Source organism: Lates calcarifer, linkage group LG16_LG22 (assembly GCF_001640805.2).
Source record: "Lates calcarifer isolate ASB-BC8 linkage group LG16_LG22, TLL_Latcal_v3, whole genome shotgun sequence".
In the NCBI taxonomy this organism is placed as follows: domain Eukaryota; kingdom Metazoa; phylum Chordata; class Actinopteri; family Centropomidae; genus Lates; species Lates calcarifer.
The window spans coordinates 21,956,002-21,981,310 of record NC_066848.1 but is presented as its reverse complement, the minus strand read 5'-3'; the positions used below and the strand labels follow the sequence as shown (position 1 = coordinate 21,981,310).

The 25,309-nt window shown below is 39.9% G+C and overlaps 1 protein-coding gene across 1 annotated transcript in view; it reads left to right on the top strand.

The window, feature by feature from the left end:
* slc2a15a (solute carrier family 2 member 15a) overlaps nt 1–25,007 on the top strand; it is a 29,324-nt gene extending 4,317 nt beyond the window's left edge. The window contains exons 3-12 of the mRNA XM_018694095.2: nt 3,718–3,878; nt 10,548–10,672; nt 11,242–11,387; nt 11,927–12,059; nt 12,496–12,683; nt 16,915–17,025; nt 17,623–17,724; nt 18,780–18,855; nt 20,624–20,751; nt 21,377–25,007. Of these exons, the coding sequence (XP_018549611.1) occupies nt 3,718–3,878; nt 10,548–10,672; nt 11,242–11,387; nt 11,927–12,059; nt 12,496–12,683; nt 16,915–17,025; nt 17,623–17,724; nt 18,780–18,855; nt 20,624–20,751; nt 21,377–21,631 (1,425 nt within the window). The 3' untranslated portion in view covers nt 21,632–25,007. The remainder of the gene's footprint in view (nt 1–3,717; nt 3,879–10,547; nt 10,673–11,241; nt 11,388–11,926; nt 12,060–12,495; nt 12,684–16,914; nt 17,026–17,622; nt 17,725–18,779; nt 18,856–20,623; nt 20,752–21,376) is intronic.
* Nucleotides 25,008–25,309: the final 302 nt, after the last annotated feature.

Here is a 25,309-nt window from a genome sequence, read left to right as displayed (position 1 = left end):
ACTTTCAAAACGTACAACAGAAAACAGTAGACAATTATGAGTTTACTCCCCCTGAGGCATAAAATATAAACATAGCAATACCAGTTTCACTATTCATAGTTTCTTTATGTTCACTGTTCTTTTCTTATAGTCACGCAAAATGTAAAGAATAGATTTTCTTAAACTGAAAAATAAACATTTCTAAACATATCTTCATCAAAATCTATTCTCACTACCATTTACTGTAAACACCATCACTACACACCCCAATTTCCCTAGTAAATGTTGTGATTGTGGTTGACAATCACTTTTAATATTTAAAGACCTTGAAAAGTTATTTTGTCAATCAGTTTCTCACTACGGGAAACATTTATTCTCTGCCAAAGTAATAAGAGATTTGATTGTTTCACAGAGAATGATGTGTGTATTTGTGTTTTTGTTCTTGCTTCTCTCTACTGGTTTGAAGTGGGCAGAGCTCAGTTGAAAGAGCTGATGTCCCATATATCTGTGCACAATTTTAATGTCATAGAGAAATGCCTAAGTCTTGGAGCTAAGTTTCACAGGTAACATAGATGTAAACAGAAGTCAACATAATGATCCTTACAGAGAGAAGACAGTTTGGAAATCAGCTTGCTATAGCTTCAGTGGAAAAATGGAGAAAATTATTTTCCACGTGTTTGTGTAGGTTTTTCTTTTCCCTTTTTCCTTTATTTTTTTATTTTTTTATTTTTTTGGTAATGGACTGTAGTTTTATGTCAATCCAAGCTTACTGTGTGTGTCTATATGATATATGATGAGTAGTTGATGGAGAGTAAGTGTGTGTGTGTACATGTCTGAGAAGGGATGCTTGTTGTAAGGAATGTGAAATGCCTGACATACAGGATTTATTAGAGGGAATGCAGCTTCTATTATTGCTATTGATGTAATCTGATAACTATCAGCACCAGAAGATTTAAGTGAACACATACATGTGCAATTCATGTAGATAAAGTGAAAAATGACTGTTTAAAAACTGGCTGTGTTTTTGTACTCTGTCAAGAGGAGCGTAGATGGTTTTACATGGAGTAGTTGAGGGCTCCCCTCAGTGCTGAAAGGGTGCTACCTGAAAAACTGTAAATCCTATGGCTTAGGGAGTCACACTGTGTGACTGTGTGTGAGAAGTGAAATATGTGGGCAGGAGAAGAGCAGAAGCACAAACATTTAAGAAACAGCAGAGGGGCTGAAATTCCAGAGACCTCACTGCTGACATCACCCACTCTAGCATGCCTACATACACACTCATTATAAACTCTCAAACTGTCAGAAATGAGCACGAAATATAAACTGATTATTCAAAAACTATACAAGATATCAAAAAGTTGAATATAAGCTTAATAGCTGAACTTATTGGAACCTGTTTAAAATTTAAATGTGTCTAGCATAAGTCTCAAGCATAAAGTATGCTCAACTAGTTACAGTTCAAAGAGGGGGAAGTTTTAGAGGATTTAAATATTCTCTCCATTCATTTGAACAAGAAACATTTTGCAAAAAAACCTAAATATTTAAAAAATTATAAGTACTAGTAAAAAGTTGAATGTAAGCATAAATGAGCTGAACATTTTGATGGTTAAATGGTTTTTGTAGCACAAAGTATGCAGAACTAGTTAGAAAAAACGTACGCAAGAAAAGTGGCCAAAAGTTTATGGATTGAGAATAACCTTCTCAGTCAGAAAAAAAGCTGTTCAAAGCTGCATTTAAGGTCTGTATCTAGACATACAGAACTGTGTAAGTAATGTATCTAAGTTAGTTATTTTGTGTTGTTGAGCTTTGGTATTTATCAAATAAATACTTATGAATATTGAATATTTTGCTGGTCTGCTTAATGTTGTACAAAAGGGAATATTGCCAACCTCTATACTGCACAAATCAAAATTCAACTTTTTCAACTTTTACTGGGTTATTTTGTAGTTAAAATCTAATTTATTATTAATTAAGCTTCCAAATTGATAGTTGGTATATTTTATGAGACTGACTTAGTGAATAAGCTATGTATTCCTTTTTTTAGGATGGTCACATTTATTTATATAGCACCAAATCACAACAGATGTTATCGCAAGGCATGTTTTATGTAGAGCAGGTCTAGACTCTTTATAATATTATTTACAGCGACCCAACAGTTCCCACTAAGAGCAAGCCCTAGGTGATGATGGCGGGGAAAAACTTTGAACAGAACCAGACTCAGGGTGGTCTGCCTTGACTAGTTGGGTTGAGAAGGTGAGAGAGAGTGGGGTGGGGGTGAGAGGGAAGGAGAAAACAGGGGAAAGAGAACATAGCATAATGCAGATTCCATAAAGAGATGTAAAGTAATATTAATAATAATAATGATAGCTATGAAAATAATAATGACAATTATAAAGGTAAAGAGGCAGTAAGAGGCTTGCCATCACAGTTCAGACACTACAACTCCAGAGGCAGAAATACCTGTAGAAAGTGACAGCACAAGATGACATATAGAGACAAACAACCATTCACTCAGGTGACAGTACTAACCACTGCACCACAATATAATATAGTATGATATAATAAACTGCTACAACTGCAAAATCACCTATAACGCCATGCTCCATGATATCTGTATGGTAGACCCATGAACAGGGATGTTAAGCGACTCCAGTGATTTGTTTACGCTATTACTTGGCTTGTTATTTTACCTCACTGAACTTGTGCATTTTGCCTTTGGAGTCAACTTATGGGCAGAGGGAGAGAAGCCACAGTGCTAAAACATTTCTAATTATAGACAATTTAACAATGTACCTGTGTAACTGTGGGTATCTACTGAAGCTGAGTATCAAAACTCTTTGAGATGACTTTGTAACCATTTTCAGCTTTCTGTAAATCATCAATTCTAGATTCTAAGTCTTCTAAAATGTAATTTTTGCAAGGCAGGATTGATATCAGCAGATGCTTCTTGTACATAGCAAACTCAAAATGTTTGAGTGTTTTTTATAAGTCAAAGTGGCTCTGATCCACAGCTTTAATTTTATTTAATTGACTGGATTCTAGATTTGCTAAATTTTGACTTCAATTAACTTTCACTGATGTCATTAGCCAAGGGGTTCACAGAACAGGACCACTATAATGATTTCAGGATTATTGGATTGTGTTTGTTCATAAATGTAACTTCAATTAAGTTCTTATACTTAAATTGAAATAATTCCAAAGGGTTCAGTCACATCTCCTTGTGACTGTAATTTGTGTGTTGACCCACCAACTGTGGTAACAGCTGCTGCACCAAGAACCAGAACACTGGCTGGCTACAGTTGATGCCTCTTACACAGAGCTGCTGGTGAAATTAGTATTAGTAGTATTAATAAACAGCAGGGCTACAGCTATGTTTTTACACTTCCCTGCAAACACACACACCAGAAAGCTGTAGTACAGCTGCTATTATAGATACAACACAGGTACTCACACAGGGACCCTCTCAAAGAAACATAGATGTCCTTCTAGTGATGGTCAAAGCTCCTGCAGACTCTCTATCTTTCAGCAGAGATATAGAGTCTGACGGCAGCTTTTCATGGCTCCTTGTCTTACCAGCTCTCCATCTCTGTCCATGTCACACTGAGCAGTCAGTCTCATGTATGTCACCTGAATTATCTCTGATTCATACTTCATGGTTTTCAGTGTGTCTGCCACCTCCTATGAGATCTTCCTCTGATCTTTCCTCCATCCTGTTTCTACTCTCCTTCTAACCCTCAGTACATAAAGGACTTCTACAATAAGACAGTGCTGAGTCGTAATGGAACAGGACTCAGTGGGGAGACCCTGACCCTCATGTACTCTCTCACTGTGTCTGTCTTCGCTATTGGAGGTCTTCTGGGCTCCCTCATCGTGGGCATGCTGGTCACTCGCTTTGGCAGGTAATATATTTGTCCTCACAGATTGTTCAGGAGGGGATTCTGGATTCTATCAGTCAATTAATCAAACTTGAATAACACTTTTCATACTGATTAGTGCTGTTCTAAGTGCTTTACAGTCGACTGAAGCCAATAATAAGACAACAAATTAAAGACAATAAAACAAATAGAATGCTGAACATTAAAAACTGTAAAATGAAAAGAGATACTGTGTTTCCTGATGACATCACTGAGGGGCAACATCAAGATTAAAGTGGTCCTAAAATTGTTCCTTTATGAACCCTACAAGCTATTTTGGACATTTTGGAGAAGTTGTTGGCAATTTCAACAAAGAACTCTCTGCCAGAAAGGTAAGAAGAAAACCACCTAAAAACAGTTCCTGTCAGCCTAATGTAATCCCTCAGTCTATTAAAAGAATTTTGTGATCAGTTGTATCGAAAGCAGCACTCAGATCGAGTAGTACCAACACTGAAGGTGTATTATCATCCAGATGTATCCTGATGTCATTGGTAACTTTTACTAAGGCTGTCTCTGTACTGTGATTGGCATGGAAGCCAGACTGATACAATTCCAATTTCTTGTTTGAGTTAAGAAAATTGGGTTATTGAATACACTAGTTTTTCTAAAATTTTGCTTAATAATAGAATAGAAAGTTGGATATTGGTCCGTAGCTGCTGGGTGCTGTGGGATCAAGGGTATTTTTTTCAAAAGAGGTTTCACAAGTGCAGTCTTAAAGGCTGTGGGGAAGATGCCTTGTTGCATTGAAAGATTAAAAACTGAAAGGACCTCATCAGACACAGCATCACCCAGTTCAAATCTCTCCAGGAGGGCTTCACACTATATGCTAGGTGTTTCTTCAGTTGTGTTGGCATATTGTAGTTGACTAATATTAGTTCTACTACTGGCTGTCTTCTCTTTGAAGTGGCCCACAAATTTGTCACATGTGGAGGCAATAAGATTGTTGCTGTGAGTTGTAACATGATTAATGAGATGATCAATGACGTTTAAAAGCACTCTGGGGTTGTTTATGTTGGAATTTATAAGGTTAGAAATAGAGCTGCACAATATTAGGAAAACATGCACTATACAATATCACTGTTGAATATTGCAATAACGATATCATTTGTGATAAATTAACAAATACAGTATACAGCGTTAATGTCTTTCTGCTTTGAATTGAACAGTGAGTAGTTGCTGACACTGAAAAAATGAAATGTAAAGATCACTGGCCCCACCATTGTAACCACTGGCCCGGGAACATTACTTTTAATTTGGCAAATAACAGTAAAAAATTTACATGCCATGGCCCACCTGCCGCATGGCCTTAGTTTTGTTACTTTGCATTTTCTCTTGTTTCTAGAGTTTAGGTTCTTGTGTTATTTTGGTAATTTCTCCTGCGTTTCTTGGTTTCATTATGTTATCCCTTTCCCTTGTGTTCCTTCTGTCCTTGTACTGTTTTATTTTTAAGTCTTGTCCTGTCTCACCAGTGTTGCTTTTACATCCTGTGTTTGTCCCATGTTTCCCTCCGTTTTTCTGCCCTCACTTGTATCCAATGAGTAATCACCCTCCAGTGTACACTGCGTTCCAATATGCAAATTGTATTTAAGTGTCATAAAAAATTTTTGTTTTTGAGTTAAACTCATGGATGGTATTGTGTCTCAGGGCTCTTTGGATCACTGAAATCAATCTCAGACACCTGTGATAATTAGTTTGCCAGGTGAGCCCAATTAAAGGAAAAACTACTGAAGAAGGACGTTCCACATTATTAAGCACACCAACATTTTCAAGCAATATGGGAAAGAAAGAGGATCTCTCTGCTGCTGAAAAGCATGAAATAGTTGAATGCCTTGGACAAGGTATGAAAACCTTGGATATTTCACGAAAACTTAAGCATGATCATCGTACTGTTAAGAGATTTGTGGCTGATTCAGAGCACACATGGGTTCATGCAGATAAAGGCACAATGAGGAAGGTTTCTGCCAGACAAATACATCGGATTAAGAGAGCAGCTGCTAAAATGCTATTACAAAGCAGCAAACAGGTATTTGAAGTTGCTGGTGCCTCTGGAGTCCCGCGAACATCAAGGTGTAGGATCCTCCAGAGGCTTGCAGTTACGCATAAACCTTCTATTCGGCCACCTCTAAACAATGCTCACAAGCAGAAACGGCTGCAGTGGGCCCAGAAATACATGAAGACTAATTTTCAAACAGTCTTGTTCACTGATGAGTGCCGTGCAACCCTGGATGGTCCAGATGGATGGAGTAGTGGATGGTTGGTGGATGGCCACCATGTCCCAACAAGGCTGCGACGTCAGCAAGGAGGTGGCGGAGTCATGTTTTGGGCCGGAATCATGGGGAGAGAGCTGGTTGGCCCCTTTAGGGTCCCTGAAGGTGTGAAAATGACCTCTGAAAAGTATGTGGAGTTTCTGACTGACCATTTTCTTCCATGGTACAAAAAGAAGAACCGTGCTTTCCGTAACAAAATCATCTTCATGCATGACAATGCACCATCTCATGCTGCAAGGAATACCTCTGCATCATTGGCTGCTATGGGCATAAAAGGAGAGAAACTCATGGTGTGGCCCCCATCCTCCCCTGACCTCAACCCTATTGAGAACCTTTGGAGCATCCTCAAGCAAAATATCTATGAGGGTGGGAGGCAGTTCACATCCAAACAGCAGCTCTGGGAGGCTGTTCTGACATCCTGCAAAGAAATTCAAGCAGAAACTCTTCAAAAACTCACATGTTCAATGGATGCAAGAATTGTGAAGCTGCTATCAAATAAGAGGTCCTATGTTAAAATGTAACTTGACCTGTTAAGATGTTTTTGATTGAAATAGCTTTTGATTTCAGTAAATATGACCTCCTAATGCTGCAAATGACCATTTTCAGTTCTTTACAATCTGTAAAATGTTTTGAAACTCTGTTGTGCGTAATAATTTGTAACAGTGCATTTTAAGTTTTTTATTTTTGAAAAAAATACTGTTATCATTGGGAGGTTTGTTCAGTAACATTCAATTTATACTCTAACGATTAATGACTTGAAAATTATGCTGACTGTCATTTGCATCGACTATTTAGAAAAATCATAGAAAAATATCATTGTGTACATATAGTCCTGTGTCTCCCCTGTTTAGTTCTCAGTGGTTTGAGTCTTGAGTCTTGTTGCATACCTGTGTGTTCCTGTTTCCGCCAGTGCTCTCCTGTCTTCCCCTGTGTTTTTGGACTTCTTTGTTTTTGGGTTTTTATGGACTTCTTTTGATTTTTTTTTTTTTTTAGCTTTTTCCTGTGCCTGTTCACCTTTTGTTTAGTGTTTAGTTTTAATAAATTTGAGTCTGCATTTTGGGTCTTTCTCCTGTGCCCTTTTCCCACATCGTGATAGAATACTCTGGCCACAAAATGGACCCAGCAGACCCTTTGTTTTGGGACGGTTTTGATCATTCCCTTTTTGGGAACTTTCTTGGCCCTGTCCCCGAAATGTCTGGGGCCTACAGAAAGAGACATGTGCCTTGGAGAAGCCAAGCCTCCAGTTACTTGGCTCAGCTTCAGCCCCCAGAGTCCAGGCCCCAGACCTCTAGCTATTAGTCCACAGTTGCCAGCCAGATACATGTCTTTTTGCCACCTTTGCCTCCTGGTGTCCGCCCCTAGAGCATGCCCCAAACCCTGCGGACCCGGAGAAGCCCCTCGAGCAGGAGACTTGCCATGCCACCTCTCATAGAGACCTAGGGGAGGGAGCCTCTTGGAAGAGGTGCAAGTCCCAGAGGCGACAATCTAAGCCCCGTCTCCAGGGTTCCTGTGACCAGCCCCGGCTTTTGCTGCTATGCAACCCCAAACCCCAGCTGTCCAGCTGTCTCCGGTCGGCAGCCCAGCTGACACCAGTCTCATCAGGGGTCCAGCTAACTCCCGTTCCAGGTCTCTCCTTGGCGATCAGGCAGACACCAGTCCCGTCAGTGGTCTGCCCAACTCCCACTCCAGGTCTCCGGTTGGCAGTCTGGCTGATTCCTGTGATCCTGAACTCCAGCTGCCCAGCTTCCCTGAACTTACACTGACCAATGAGCTGGCTGGATTTAGCTAGCCAGCAGGCTAAAAACAAGCCAGTAAACACTGGTTTCCTTAAGGCCCTGATATACTCCAAAACAGACACACATGCAGACAGCTGAGCTGCATCCATAAACACCACCAGCACCAGGTCCTGACATGATCCATACCTGGCTAAAGAAACTAACTGTACTATGAAGACCTAGCAGCACAAATGAACCAGCTGCTGATTGATGAGACCCACCCTTGGTGGTTAACCCATGGACGGGCAGTGCTGAACATGAAGGATACTCAAAAGGTAGCGATTCCATCCAACTATCTGACAACAATATGCTTCTGCACAACATGGAAGCTCCTGTCAGGCATCATAGTGGCTAAGATAAGTAGGCACATGGTTTAATACATGAACAGGGCCCAGAAAGGAATTGCTAGTAATACCAGGGGAGCCAAGCACCAGCTACTGGCCAATAGTGCAGTCATTCAAGACTACAAGAAATCCGCCTGGATTGACTACAAGAGAGCTTACGACTCAGTGCCACACACAGTGATACTGGAGAACTTGGAAATGTACAGCATCAATAGGACACTAAGAAACTCCATCAAGAACCCAATGGGGCTGTGGAAAACAACTCTAGAAGCCAACTCTAAGCCAATTGCACAAGCTACCATCAAGTGCAGTATATGCCAAGGTGATGCACTATTCCCTGTCATTGTTCTGTATAGGCCTGAACCCCCTCACATAGATCATCACAAAGAGTGGCTATGGATACTGGTTCCAAAGAGGAGCAACCATTAGTCTTCTCCTCTACATGGATGACATCAAGCTGTATGCCAGAAATAAGCAGGACATTGCATGATCAATTTCTGACTGATCCACATCATCAGGATCTACAGCAACAAAATTGTCATTTGGACTAGATCAGTGTGGTTGGATGGTATCAAAGAGAGGGCAGATGATCAGAACTGCTGGGGATGAAATACCAGAAGGTAACATTGCAGATGTTAAGGGTAGCTACAAATACCTTGGGATCCCACAGGCAAATGGAAACCATGAGGAGGTCACAAGGAAGTCAGCCACAGCCACATATCTACACAGAGTAAGGCAGCTCCTGAAAAGTCAACTGAAAGGGAAAACTAGAGAGAGTAAGAAGTCCCAGCCATGAACACATTTGCCCTGCCAGTCATCAGATACCCTGCTGGTATAATAAGCTGGCCAAAGGAGGAGACAGATGCCACTGACATCGAGCCAAACAAACTCCTCACAGTGTATGGAGGGTTTTAGGAGTGCTGTGTTCATATTCGGCAGCACCAAAACTAATACAGATCAAGAATGATAATAGCAGATACTCACAACAGAGAAACAAGGATCAGCATGCTAGGGCAGTCACATCTTATACTTCCCTTTAAATTCTTTATTAAGTTTATGATAAGACAGATGGAAAGAAAGGCAAACTGAAAGACTGCACATGATCATGTTACACAGCAGTGAACAACCCAGACACAAAACCCATTTCAGCCTGTTGACTACATGACATACTGACAGGCTGTGCACAAATACAATAAAACAATTATTTACCATGATGAAAAACATTGAAATGCAAGCTAAACCTAGTTTTAAAAAAAAAGGTCAACTGACTATACAACAACTACCCAAACTAATTTCATCCAGCCAGCCCACAGTGTCCATGTCACATGATGCAAACTTTAAAAAGAAGAAAAAAGTCAGGGCATTGCAAAGATAAAGAGCAAGGATAAAACATATAAAAAGTTTTTAAAGCATTATTTTTTGGAAACCTTAAGTCCTAAATCCAGCTCAGGCTCCTTTTGTGTAGCAAGTAGAATTTGGCATCCTATAGAGAACGTTTGTCCTCAGCAGCCCTCAGAGCTGTACTTGGATATTGTTTCTACTCTGTCCTGACAAAAGCAGCCCCCCTAGACTGGCCAACCACAAGGGTGGATAGTGGCCAGTTGGTGGTGGCAGCCTGAGAGACACTCAGCAGCATCTGGTGCTGCCACCAACATGAACACCTGAACAGTAGCACACACCAAAGAACTATCCATTGTGGGACTAATAAAGGATTATCTTAACATACAATACCAATAATATACTGATAATTATACTAATACTGATTCACTAATAACATCATCTAGGATATGTAGTGTTTTAGATCCAAATGTGACATAAGATGTTTAACACAAGATGTGGAAATAAGGCACAGAGAAAGAAACACATACATACACAAAGGGCACAAAAGGCACTTGATCATGCCTCTGTCCTCTGTATTCAGAGCTGCTGATAACCCCCCCCCCCCTCCATGGTGCCCTATCATCCTTCAGAGTGCATCAGCATCATTTTGTGCCCACTGCCCTTCAGAGGTGCACTTGTCCTCAAAGTGCAGAAGAAAGTTATTTTATATTCTGTGCAAGTCAGCTGAGAGCTCAGTTCATTTCCACTATTTGATAGAACTTCAGTGAACATTTAAATGCAAATGAAAAGCAGGTAATTTATAATCACATTTACAGGCTGATCACTTTCTTTACACACCAGTGTTTTATGGCCAATCACACGTTCACATGCATGTTTTTCTGTAAACTCATGATGCTGCCTGCTGCTTGTGTGTATGTGTACTTTCAGGAAAGGCACGGTGGTAAACACAACAGTGCTGGTGTTTATTGCTGGTTCACTCATGGGGTTCAGCAGGATTTGTGGTTCACCTGAGATGGTCATCTTTGGCCGCTTCATCACAGGAATTCACTCGGGTACACACACACACACACACATATACACACAGAGCTCTTCATCCACTGAGCTGCATGCCATGTACCATGGCCAAATTTAGGCAGACACCCCTGTTCCACTTTATGCCTTTTGCAGTTTCAGTCTGACCTAACAATGCCCCCATACACAAATCCAGCTCCATTAAGAAATGCTTTTCCCAGTTTGGAAAAAGCATTTCTGAACTGAATAAATCAGTCTATTAAAAACATGCATCTTCTCCCTCTGTTTTTGTCTTAGAATGCACAACAATTCAAATGACATGTTCTTACCTGGACATCCTTCCACAGTCTCAGAACTGTAACCCCTTTTCATCCTACTTGATTTGCAGGACTGTGCTCAACAGTTAGTGTTGTGTTCAGCCTTGTTTTAGTGTCCATAATTTTTTGTCTATGTAGTCTAAGTCTCTCAATTAGCATAGTTGAAGATAGTATAGTTTTAGTATAGTATTAGTATAGCTGAATCATACTATGAAACATTTACAAGGATTTTCTTAGAGTAAATGAGTACTTTGTCACGCAGAGCTTCTTCTTCTCTGCTTTTTCTTCTGCAGGCATCTCTCTAAGTGTTGTACCAATGTACCTGGGTGAGATAGCACCTAAGAACCTGAGAGGCTTCCTGGGTCTCGTACCGAGTATCTTTATTGGTACCGGAGTCTTTGCTGCCCAAGTCCTTGGCCTACATGAGCTTCTAGGAAAGGTAGTCAAACACTGTCTGCAGAGTACTGAAGCAAAAATCATGTGACCATGTGGTTACAGTGTGGAGCAAAAACTTGGCCTTACATCTTCTCATGAGTCCTTCACCTCCACAAATCATTAATAACCTCAAAGTCAAAATGTCATTTTTGCAACTTACAATTTCATGTATTTTCCAACTACTATTCCAGTAGACAAGGTAAAGTGACTGAAGAACTAATATTCATGTGCTTAGTGTTATCAGGGTAAGAGCTCAAAGACCTCCAGCTGAGGTTGATAGATGGTGAGCTAAGACTGTGAGGGCACCTCTTGGACTGAGTAAATGTTAAATGTTTCCCAAAGACGCATTTAATCTGAATAAATTCAGATTTAAAACATAGTATTCAGCTATAACAGTAAAAATATGATATCCATTGTTTTGGCAGAAGTCATTTTTAATGAGTTGGTGATATTCTTGCCATTATTGTTTTACGGCTCACAGTGACCCAGTGACAGCAACAACTCAGCATTTGTGTAAATCTAACTGTGTATGAACTGTTACAGGAGGAGCACTGGCCCCTCTTTCTTTCAGTGGTGGTGGTACCTACCTTTATCCAGCTGATGCTATTGCCATGGTTCCCAGAGAGCCCCAGATACCTGCTAATTGAGAAACACAACGTCCATGCCACCATCACAGGTCAGTGCTGTGGCATTGCTGTACATCAACAAGGGGAAGCTTTACAGGAAGAAGAGAACACTGGCTTTAACATTGTTCATTAAATTAAAAGAATAATTGGCCCAATAAAAATTATTTCTGATTTGCCACAGTTTAGTTGTGATACATTTTAAGACAAGCATTCTTTTATTGAACTGTGGCAGCTTTGAGTTGTGTGTGTAGTTTCAGAGAGGTGTTACCAATAAAAGAGTGTGTAATCAGTATAGCAAGGTGTTTATAACCGTCCCACTGACGGACATCAGCATACTTAGGCAGATTTGATCTGGTCTGACTTTCCAAATTTAAAGTTACAAGTCTTCTGAACTGGTGCAGCTGTAATGACTTATGTTTCAGATGTGCTATTGCATCTTTGCATGATGTGTTGTAATCATTCTGCTCCTTGTCCCCTGTCTTTCAGCTCTGAAGTGGTACAGAGCCAAATGTAACATCCAGGCTGAGATTGAAGAGATGCAGGAGGAGCAGCGCTCTCTGTCATCAGTGCAGACACTGTCAGTATGGAAATTGTTGCTGGACGACACAGTCCGCTGGCAGGTGCTCAGTGTGGTGGTCATCAACATCGGCATGCAGCTGTCTGGTATTGATGCTGTAAGGACTATTTGAGAAATTACTGATGTATTCATAGAGGAAGAGGGAGTCAGCAGGCTGTGATCTTTCAACAATGTTTTTTTCCAAAAATGTTTGAATTGTCCCCACAGTTTTTTAAGGTACTAAATAATAGTATAATGCTGCACATGGGACAGTAAAACAAGCTTAGAAAACATATCTGACACATGACACATTAAACCTTAAGGATCTTCTTTTGAAATGGTGTTTGTGTCCACCTGATTAAGCTGAGTCCTACCCTGAAGATAATATATGGCTCTTTAGTGACTAAATGCTTCACTATGTTCTCTAAGCAGACTCCAGTTGGACTAGAAAGAGTATAAATAAGAACAACTACTCGTTTGTGGTGTCTGCAGCTCTTTATGTGTGCTTCCTCCAGGGAGTGTAATTGAGGCTTAAGTCATGTCCACACTGACCACACCTCTGCCAATACAACTATTAATGTATCATATTGTGACCTGTGGTTATACTAGCATTTCCCTAAAAAGTGCCCAAAATACTCAAATTTTATAATCGAGTGTTATTGACCAGAGGGCATGTCAAGATTTAGCAGGTAATTGCTTTAAAGGGTATCAACAAACATATTCTGTCTCTATAGCCCGTCTTTGTTCATGTTACCATTAGCTGTTGGCTGCCAAATGGTGTCTGGTAAATTGAGTCTTTAGGCTACAGTGACGAGCAGCACAAACTGGCACAAACTCAATGAGACAGCATCAGATGGTTTTAGTCAGGTCTGGCTCTTTTCACTTGCACTATATCTCCCTTGCTAATATTTAATTTTACATCATTCTCCTTTTACCTTTTCACCCTTTTGGTCCACCTTTGCCCCCCTGTTTCTACAGCTTCCCCATCTGATTTAGCTTACTAGGCAAAGACAATGAGATGAAAGCAGGCCTAAATGATCCCTCATTGTTTCATAAGCCTTGTGTGGTCTTGTGAATAAAGCCAAAAGCTGGTGTCATCATTTTTCTGCCAATACGATTAGCCAAATTCCCTCTTTGAATTATGCCCTGGAGATTAATTAATTATTCAAATGATTACCAGGGCATCAGGGCCAGAGAGTACACACTGTAAGCTGTGGAGCTGAACTCATTACCACACCCTTCTCGAGGCTGTATTTTTCAGCTACTAATTAGATCTGCCCACAACAGTGGAGCAGTGCTGGGACATGCACATACAGAAAGTAGCACTGAGAATGAGGAGGGTTATGGGTATACTGGTGAACACGACTACTAGAATGAGCAGGATAATACATGGACAGTGTAATGTAATTATTGAAATTAAAATTAATTAATTAATGTATGATTGTGAAGACAGTGATGAGCAGGAAAGGTGATGTTGGCGACCATGATGATGGGGATAACAGTGATAACAGAGATAGTGATGATTATCTTGCCTGACAATGATGAGAGTGATGATGGCAGCGATTGAGGTGATAGTGTTTATGATTGATGATGATGTGATGATGAGGATGAGGATGAGGATGGCAGTAATGGTTTCTGTGATGCGGTAGATGCCTGAGGGGATCTTTATTCCTAAGTACATTTGACAGTTGGGAAGCCTTCCTGCACAGTTCCTGGCACACCATGGACCGTATATGTGTAAGAGTTAATGCCACCTCTGCAAGTTGTCTACCTACTCCTCTAACTGTTGCCGTCTGCTGTCTCCAGTTAATCCACCTCCTGTCCTGTCCTGCTCCCCCTAAAGCTTTACATTTAATAGAATTGAATGTGAGCAAATGTCTGCTGTCTCTCTGTGGTAATGCTGTGCCACCTGTGCAGCCTGCAGGTTCTAAATATCTGCATACTCATTTTGATTTTTACACCACAGTTTTTTCTTCCTGAGGCATACATATGTCACATTATGTTTTACCTGTGCTTCTCAGCAAAACTGCTCACAGATGACTTGTAACTAGCTGGTTTTGTTTTCAGCCAACTGTGAATAATTGAAGCTATGCAAATTCCTGTGTCTCAATTCCATGTATGCTAATCTAAGAAAGGCGAGCACCAACACCCTACCTGAAAATGTATGTGTGATTTTGAAACTGTCACAATGAGAAGGATTTTTAAAGGATCCATTAGTGTCTTGGTTGCTGATGTTGATCTGCTATTCCTCATTAAACTTTAATTTTATCACATGTAACAGTCCGCAGTGGGTATGGGTTTGGTGGTTTGGTGTAAAGGTTGCAAAATGTAGCACACTACTTCGATAATGTGGCATCTTTCTCATTGAAACAGGTCAATAGAGTGTCACAGTCTATAGTGTGAGTGAAGTGGCTATTTTTACAGAGGGATGGAAAAAAGGCAAGATTGTTGAAAAATGTGTGACTAGTTATTTTTTGGACTTTTGGACTGTTACACCCAATTGTTGAGTCATCACTGAAGGCAGCAGTAAATTGTAGGAAGTTCATTGCCCTTTCATGGCATCTTTGAGTCCCGATGTGTAGGATTTGAATGTTTTTAAATTTGGTAACTTCTGGTGGTATCTGATCTGACCATGGAACGATGAGATGAATGGGCTGAAAGCAACACACAGACTGCAGCAGGAAAAGTCCAACAGCAGTCACTTAGTCACAGACATTCAGGGCTGGCCTACTGTTGTGGTTCTGCCAAAAAGACATAGTGTGGTCACAGGCCATTGTGTCTATCTAAAGTTTAATTAATTAAAGAATAACCTCATACATTTTATCCATATTTTATCAGCCATAATAAGACAGATATAAGAATAAGATATGAGGCTCAAGTCTGGGTGTACAGTATGGAATGCAGGTCACTAGTATTTTCCTGCAATGCACTGAGGTTAGACACTGGACTGTGCCAATTTGGTATCCTGGTTACTTGCCATGTAACCTCATGGGAGGAGAGGCACAGAAGAGGATGTGGTGATGCAAATCCAGTTGTGCAATGTCTTGGTACAAAGAATGAGTGTGCTCTGCTGTCTGTCTGCTTAGCTCACCTGTGTTGTGCAGAATTTTAGTCACTTTTTGAGATCACACCCATATGAACCTTTATGAAATGCCTTTATTAATGTCTTGGTGGTTTTCCGCTTTTATTCTATGTTTTCAACTAGCTGATATGTGATCACAAAAACGTGTGATCTGATTAGGTCATTAATGCCAGCCAACTCTGATGATCTCTTTACAGCTCTCTGAAGGCAGTAGGTATCTTTTACAGGAGTGATGTTGTGTGCTGTCACACCACAATTACATGGTAGATCTGCTGGTTTCATTTTGTGTAACCAGACAGCTGAAAAATAAAAAAACAGAAACCTCTGTTCTTATGTACACATCAATTTGTCATATTGATAATTTATTCCGCAGTTTCTACTGAAAATTGGCAGGCATGTGACACACTGAAAACAGTTCACGCAGTCTCATGAAAAACACTCAGTAACTAGCCCAACAGCTATACGCATCATTTTCTTTTTAATGAGCCTGGCCAACACCTGGAGCTAGAGTACAGGTCCAAGACAGGACCAAGACCTGATAGAGGCTGTTTAGGTTACACTTTATTGTGGCATTTCTAAAAATATAAGAAATGAAAAAAGAAATCCCAATTTATTTATGGATCATACCAAGATCACATTTATATTGTAATAAGAAGATTAAGCAGACAACAATTTCATGATCAGATTGCAAATTTGCATGTAGATCAGTCAAATCTAACTGAATGTGCACTGTGATGGTATGTAACAGCAGATGCTTATTCTATGGATCACTGTGGTGAAAAACTAAAAACACACACAGAAGACTGAGGGCTATAAGCTCTCCTGGAAACATGAATTCAAATGAAAAAGGCATAATTTGCTCCTGGCACTATATCTGAGCTGCTGTGTTCATATTTTGATGTCCCAGACAGCCAGAAGTTTCATGGGAAACACAGGTTCCCATGGTGATGGAGAGAGTTTAAAGGAGATGAGAGAGGTGAATAGATTGACCATTATTGTCAAAGCCTGTAAAACACCCACCTATAATGTCTGGTAATGTAGTCTTCTGATCCCACCCTGTATCCAGGTGCACCACACATGTGCTAAGTGATTTGACTGTGGTCTGCACCAGGCCACTGGGTTAACTTAAACAAAGCCCACAATAACAACAGAGTGAGGCACTGCTATTTAGTCATGGCTGTCAAACTCATCTCTGAACTCTGATCAATAGGACTGAGAAAATGGAATTCAACTCACTTATCTTTAAATACCTATTTTTCTACCACAGATCTGGTTCTATACCAATGACATCTTTGAAAATGCGGGTATCCCAGCTCCAGAGATCCAGTATACCACAGCAGGAACAGGAGTTATAGAGATCATCGCTGGACTCATTGGGGTAAACTTACTTAAAGAGCTGCAATTATACTGTAGCTGGTGTTATCTCTGTATTGGTGCTGTGTCTAGAAGATCCTTTATAACTGAGAGTTAGAGATTCGTTAAAATGAGATAAGGAGATGGATATCAGTTTCATTTCTGTGTGATGACTGGATGCAAAGGGAAACAACTAGAATGGCTCTGTCCAAAGTTCAGATGTTTGATAAATAATGTGAAGAAATAGTTCCTGCACATAACTCCCTCCCACTCTAAAACATAAACTATGGTTTTTAAGCCTCTGCTTGTTTAACAAATGAAATACAACCTATTTAACAGTGAGCATTAGATAGAGGTATTGGTTTGTGTATATTTGGATTTTGGACAGATCCAGGCTGACTGTTTCCCCTTGCTTTCGGCCTTTATGCTAAGCTAGGCTAACCATGTCCTGGCTCCAGTTTGGTGCCTTACACACAGACATGAGATTGATGTTGTAAAGAAAGCAAATAAGTGTGTTTCCCAAAACTTAAATAATTCATTTGGATATACTAAAGCTCCCTGAGGTCTATGTTCTTGCATCTGTAGTGTGCATTCATTAATCTGAGCTTTGTGTTTCCTGCAGTGTTTCACAATAGAGAAGCTGGGTAGGAGGCCTCTCATGATCGGGGGTTTTGCCATGATGGGCATCTGCAGTGCTGGAATCACATTAGCGCTCATTTTACAGGTGTGTGTGTGTGAATGAATGTTTTCCTAAAGGTCTTGTGACCCAAATCTTTTCAGTACAAGGAGACGTGTTGTAGGAGACGGAGTAAGCAAGCTCGTACCTCAGTAAGTGCTCAGTCAGCTATGGGGGGACTGTAATTCTTCTGCCTATGTGAGTTTAAAGAGACATCACATGAAAAACACTTATGGTTATTTTACAGTTACAGTCCCAGTCAACCTGAGGTCCAGAGGTGCAGGACCTTTCATATTTAGAGCTAACTTTTAACGAGATGCTTCAGAACTGTCTGGTCAGAGCTCTGATGTACATGATAGCAGTGATTTTGATCTCAGTGCACCTCCACAATACTCAGTATGTTTATATAGCTACAGGATGTCTTAACCTGAAACAATGCATTTTTCAGTCCAGTGATGCTTTTGTGAGCTTTTAATCCAGTGCGTGGACACCAGATTTCCTTCACTGTATGTCATTGTATGTTACCTTGCACTAGGACTAAATACATAAAAATACTTCAACTTTTCACTGGTACCTGCAACAACACATCCACACCAATACACTCCATGGTGCTGTTTCCAGTCTGACGATGCAGAGTTTCCATTGCTCCTGACCTGCAGTTTTCTGTACTGTTGGAAGAAAGCCAAGCTAACTTGAGAACGCACTAGGTCTACACAGAAAGGCTGTACGCTGACGTATTACCAGAAAGACAGAGGTCTCTTCTTCTGTCAGTCACTTTCCATTCTTCCCTTCCTCACTATCAAGTTGCTTCCTATTAAGAGGCAAATGGAAGTGAGGGACAGGAAATAAGCAGAGGGAAAGATAAATTAACATATCCTAGATGTTCAACAAGGGGATGAGTGTGGAGAGGAATGGCTATGCCTGTTTCACTTTTACTTGGCAGCATTTCTGCTTTGTCCTGTGGAACACTGACTTACATGTAGGTCCATGGAGCAGTGGGCTGATGTGTGAAGCAGTGTTAAAAAAGGAGTCAAGTTTCCCCTGAGAGAACTTAGAGTGATCAAACTGACTTCTTTATGTTGTGCTGTGTCTTCTCCCTGCAGGCTCACTTATCATTCATGCGCTATATCAGTGTCTGCTGTGTGGTCGGCATCATCGCTGGCTTCTGTATCGGCCCAGGCAAGTTGTTCTACACTGCATGTTAAAGGACTGCTTCACCCAAATGACAAAAAACATATTTTCTCACTCACCTTATACGATGATGCATACCTACTGTACCAAATGCTGTGCATGTAGACACATGTGATGATCATTTTGCTCTAGTCATGAGTCATATCACACAGTGTCAGAGGAGTCATGAGCATTTCTACAAATTCCAGATAAAGTTAAACGGGTTTGTCATTCTGCAGGGCATCTGTAGAATGTCAGATGGGCTGGAGGTTTCTAAATCAAGGCACATAAAACCAAAGCTATGGGAGATGCCACTATAAACAGTGTGTCAGTCAGTCAGTTTGTCATTTGAATCTGATCTGAATGCAGCTGATGAGATTATTTATTTAAGTACAGTGTTTGACTTCTCCACCTCTCAGCTGATAAACAGCTGACCTGGTTAGTCTGCACAGGTTTCAGTTGCTTTGTATTATTGAATGTCGCCCTCTAGAGGTCAAACTTTAAACATTTTTAAGATAAAATAAGAATAAGAACTTTATTAATCCCAGAGGAAATTCTTGTTCCAGACACAGCTCCAAAAAAAACTGTGGAAATACAGTGACAAATATAATACAACAAGGGAAGGATAAATTAACACATAAATTAACAACAAGGGAAAGATAAATTAACATATCCTAGATGTTCAACAAGGGGATGAGTGTGGAGAGGAATGGCTATGCCTGTTTCACATAAACACTATAAACACTTTTACTAGAGACTATTAAATATAAGTGAAAAAATAAGATATGAAGTAGTTTGAAGTATAAAGTGTATATACCATATGTAGGAGAGTTAACTTTCAATGGCACTGAAAACAACACTGGCAGTGGATGAATTTAATGTCAAAGTAGTATTGCACATGGCAGTGAATAATACTGCACATGAGAATAAATGGAATATATGATATTAATCATTATACTTAAGAGTAATATTGCATTATATCAGTAATACTGATATCAGTTGTCTTTCCTACAGAAGAGGGAGGAGTTATACATTTAGATGGCCAGGATCTCTAATTTGATGAATGATACAAAACATACTGTTAATGCATCTCAATCTACTTTTATTCAGTCAGATATGTTAATTGTTAATTAATTAGTTGATTAATATCAACAAGTATCAATAGCTATCAAAATAACACATTGTAATAAAAATGTAAAATATGTGAGTTTTTCCATAGTGAGTGATATGCCTATTTATTTTTCTCTATGCAATTATGCATGCTTACAAATCCATATTCTATATCCCCTGTAAGAGAGACAAATGGTGCAGTTTTAATGGTAGAAGATAAAAATGAAATATTGGTAATATGCATTCTTTAATATGTGAGTCTCCTGTCCACATGCTGGCCTCCCCTCATCTGACTAGCTTCATCTCTAATTAGCCTCTCATAAGTCTTATTCAAGTGAAAAACGATCAGTGATCTAAGTTAGTGGACTTGAGACTACAGTGTTACTGGTGGTGCTGAGTTTGAAAGATTTTGGTGTAATGAAAGACAAGTTGCATTAAGGGAAATGTGGAATCAGTCATTTTTGGAGCTTCACCCTTAGATGGAACAGAAAATCATTATATCTTGGCCTCTGCTGAGAGGATTCTGACCTTTTTTCAATCTGTCTCTCACGAGCAGCCCTGATGGAAGAACAAATACTAAACTGTAATGTGTCCCTCTCAGTGAACTTGAACTTGAACAGCAGAAGTGTGTGATTTGTATTGATGTTTGGCTTTGTTCCTGTTCCAGCGGGGGTTCCCTTCCTGATCACAGCAGAACTGTTTAAACAGTCCCACCGCCCAGCGGCCTACATTGTAGGAGGATCACTCAATTGGTTGTCTAACTTCACTGTGGGTTTCGTCTTCCCATTCTTACAGGTGAGAGCTACGCACAGGCTTTGAACGTGTCTGATCGCATCACATATGTATTGCAATCAGGCCTAAATGATTGCTGACACCCCACTTGATTTGGGTCCAGTCCCCACTCTAAAACATTTTTAGAAATTGGGCGGTCAGTGATTAGCTCTCCTCTGCATGACTCTGTGAGTGATCACAGAGCAGCTTGAAACATCAAACATTACAGACAGACAATTTAAAATCTCTTTCATACATAACACAGTCTCACACTTGCATTTGCAGTCCCACCAAGATCTGCTGACATTGGGCTTTACAGTGTAGACTGGCAATAATAGGAGATTTTTAAAAATGTAGAAAACTTCTATTAACTGCATTCACTCCTAGTAGACAAACAAAGACCCCCAGTGCTCACAAACACAAAAATTAATTGTCCACTGAAGGAAATTATACTTGAAGTTGAAAATAACTGCATCAGAGTTAGTTTATCCTTTTTGATGTCTTCCTGCAAGTCAGCACCTCAGCAGCATATGTTTCAATACAATGATGTTAGTCTATTCTTAGACCCTCAGTCTCAAACTAATTTTTCTATCCTTATCTCTCATTTCTTCCAATTATCCTCCACCCATCTGCGGCATCCAACCATCAGATGTCAGCTGGGTCTTACTGCTACTTAGTATTTGCCACCATTTGTCTGTCAGTCGCTGTCTACGTCTACATTGTGATCCCAGAAACCAAAAACAAAACCTTTATGGAGATCAGCCGAATGTTCTCTAAGAAGGAGGCAGTCTTAGAGACCCAAGGCCTGATCCATGTGGACCAGCTGAAGCTTAAGAAAATGAATGGTTATGGTGGTGTGGAACACACATCACTGGAGTTTGACAGTTCTTCTTCTGTACCATGATTAAGCTTTAGGTTCTCTCTTGGACTACAAAACCACTCATCACTTCCTCTCCTCCATTCTTGTGTTGCAACATGTACAAATTCATCAAACACCACCTTGCATGGAGTCAGTGGGCTCTGGTTGGGTGAAGCTGGACTTTTCACTTGGATCACACTGAGGTTCCAAACTCTGCTAAATATACAACTGGGTATACAGCACTGGTACTTGCAACTTGTCAATGTAATGTTTTAGTCTGTTTGAGCCATACAAGGAAAATTCTAGTTAATTATAACATGATGTTGCTGTCATAGGTTTGTCTTCTCTTCTTAGTACTAGTAACACTGTGTTCATCAAGGTAACTGCTGAGGTCTAGGATGTCACTGGACAGAAGTCCAACAGGACAAGAAACACCAGCAGTCAGAGCATCAGACAAACTGTAATCAAAACAACACGTTAGACAAACTTTATGAGGAGAAAATCCATCACAGTCTACATGCCCACTTGCTGTACATACTGTAGATGTGCACACAGTTTTCAGGTTCAGTTTGACCTCCAAAAAGATTTTGATAACTTGGAGTCCCCAGATATCAGCTGTTACCTTGGTGAGTACAATGTTATTATGGTTGTTGGGAATGAGGGCCCCTGTTATAATAAAATAAATCTACGTATTTCTGCTTTAGTAACTGATTCTCTCTGTAATTGGCTGTTTACATTGCACAGTTTGGGTAGTAATGGTCAGACAATCAGAGCCACAAAAATAAGGTTGGCATTACCTGGCATGTTGGTGACCGTTATGGTACTTTCATCAAAAATGTCACATTAGTTTTAATAGAGTTTGTAATATAATGAACACTGCAAGCTGCAAGCTGTAAGCCACCACATATCTGCTTTCATTGTACACAAGTGTCCTACATGTTGGCATGGCAACACACAAATCAATAGAAATGAATAAACACATTTTCAGAGCTTGTAGACATAGACACAGCTGGATGAAGGAAAGTGGGAGTGTGCAGTATGCATGTGTGACAGAAATTAACCTTTTAGAAATGCATTTTTTTAATCTTTTGTATTTTGCAGTAAAAAAAAATAATCTATGACCTAATATTTATGCATGTTTTGACTACATCATCTTTTATTTGTTGTAAAGTTACATTACTTGTTAATATTGTTTCACTATTAATTAAATAAAATTCCTCTACAGTTATTTTACAGACTTCATCAGAGTACACTATACAGTAAAGTGAGCTGAAATGTGCTTTGTAAAAACAGCAAAATCCAGTTTGTTTGCATACATGGACATGAGTATTGTTAGATAACTACATAACTGAAATAGTTTTTTAAAACTGTCTCTGTGTGCTTCAGTATCTGAATGTTCTTCTCAAACACAGTTCACCATCTCTCCAGTAGCAGTCCACATCAGGGTTCTATCCAGCTCTGGTTTACTCTGAACAGTAATGACAAAGCTACAAGCTACACAGCTTCCATCCTGAAATATCTTTTCCAGTAGTGGACTGTATCATTTCCTGTTTTTAGTTTACTTTCTCTGATTATGTGTCCATCTTGCAGTTGCCAGCACTGCATTATATGTAGTTTCTCTCTTTTGTATCTCATAACTCTGTGTCAGCACAAAGATAAAGAGTGCGGTGCAGAGATTTAAAGTCAAGTCAGACTCACAATAGACATTTTTCATGGCAGACATTTGTACTAATAACAGTAGGAAATTAAGGAGTGTTACAACATTAACAATGACTCTGCTCCATTCGAGAGTCCCAATAAGTCATGACAGTGTGACAGTGAGCCAACATGACTACAGGTTGATACTATGGATTAAAAGCAGCGCACCTGAAGCCTTTTCTTATACACCCAGTTACACCTCTGAATTCTCCTACACACATGCAGCCAACACCATCCCTAACTCACTCCTGACCCTTTGTGGTCAAAAAGGGAACTATCCTACACGTCCAGACTTATTGAAACTGGTTAAAAGCGCTGTGCAGTGTTTTCTTGTAAAGCAAACAAAGGTTATGTTTACATGCAGTGTTACTCACCAAAATACACTGTGAGGTCCAACAAACATGTCAAATGTGTTTACTTCCTTTTAAAACATTTGCAAAGCTGATTTTTAAGTATTGTCAATCTGGAATTGTTTTCATCCATGTTCATCTTCCTCCTCATCCAGTTATCTAGAGGTATGTTGGCCTAATGAATCTTTCATGTGTATGACATTACATGATGTGCATGATGTGAATACTTCTTGCATTTTTAGTGAACGAATCTATTTCCCAACATCACTGATCAAAGAACAACTAACATATCTATGTTAACAATGTCAGATATGTGATTCATTCATTCTTTTCACATCAAGAGGGATAGATCTTCTATGTGTTATCCATGTGACAACCAGTCAGGGTTGAACCAGAGTTTCAGTCTTAACTGTGCTGTGATGTGAATGATAATACTCAGGCTGAATCCAGCCTGAACTACAGCTAGACAGATGTTACGCACTTGCGGTGAACTGGAGCACTGAACTGAATACCATTATGAAGCTTTACTGGGTGTGAGTGTGCACCAGGGTGGGGTACATGTACTGTGTGTTTGCATTTCTCTGATGTGAGATCTTCTACTTAGTTGCATGTGAACAACAGCTCCAGCATGTATAGGGGCAGACCAGCAGCTAATTCCAAAAATGAGGTGATGGAATACCTTTATATGCCACAAAATGTATAAAGTGTAAAAACTGCAGACGTAAAGTTTGTGTCATAGCTCAGTTATGAAATCCCCTCTCTCTCCTGTTGGGCTGCTGACAGCTGTTTTAACTCACCATAACATCAGTAGTTTCTGCTATAGCTGTGTGCATTCCCATGATTGACATGCAGCTCTCGGCAAACAGAACTCACCTGACTTTGAGTTGAGAGTCAGAGTTTTGTTTCTATATGTCTCTACCATCACATCACAGTTTGTTTTATGGTTCAGTCATTTTAAGAGAAGACTCAGTTGTAAAGTTTACAGCCTCCTCCTGCATTACTCTGTGTGTGAACTGTGAAGCAGCTAAAAAAAAGTGTAACAAGTTGTCGACTGACATTTTGTGACTCGAATCGGGATCTCCCCGACAGATTGTCCTCATTTAGGGGGCAGTCCTAAGTTGTAGTACTTTAGACTTCTAGGCCCTGTTTTAGTTTGAAAACTCTGAGACTTTTTGAAGCAAAAATGCAGATGCCCACATTTGCTTCCTGACTGACTCAGTGCTGCTGACCACAGTAGAGTACAGCAGAGTAGACAATCTGCATTCTCTTTACACCAGCATGCCCATGCCCAGTGTAAATGGTGTAAGTCATGTGATATGTTTTCAGTCATGTTAGTATGGACAGACATTATTTCTAATAAAACGCTGGTTTTATGTGTGTTTCCTAAATACACTGATTATTGGTTTAATAATTTATAGTAGTGTATTTATAGTTCTTGATTGTTTCTAGATATGATTTAGCTAATGAAGTTATAATTGGCTACATGTAAATCAGAACAATACATTTCATCTGCTATTAGCACCACATCAGCTACTCTCTCTCTGTCACATAAGCACATGCCCACTCACATACACACACAAGTCCCACCTCACAAACCTCAGCATTGTTATTAATGGCAGTGCCTCTGTCCCTAATAAGCATTCTGATGATCTTTATTGAAGAGTGTTCCCCTCTG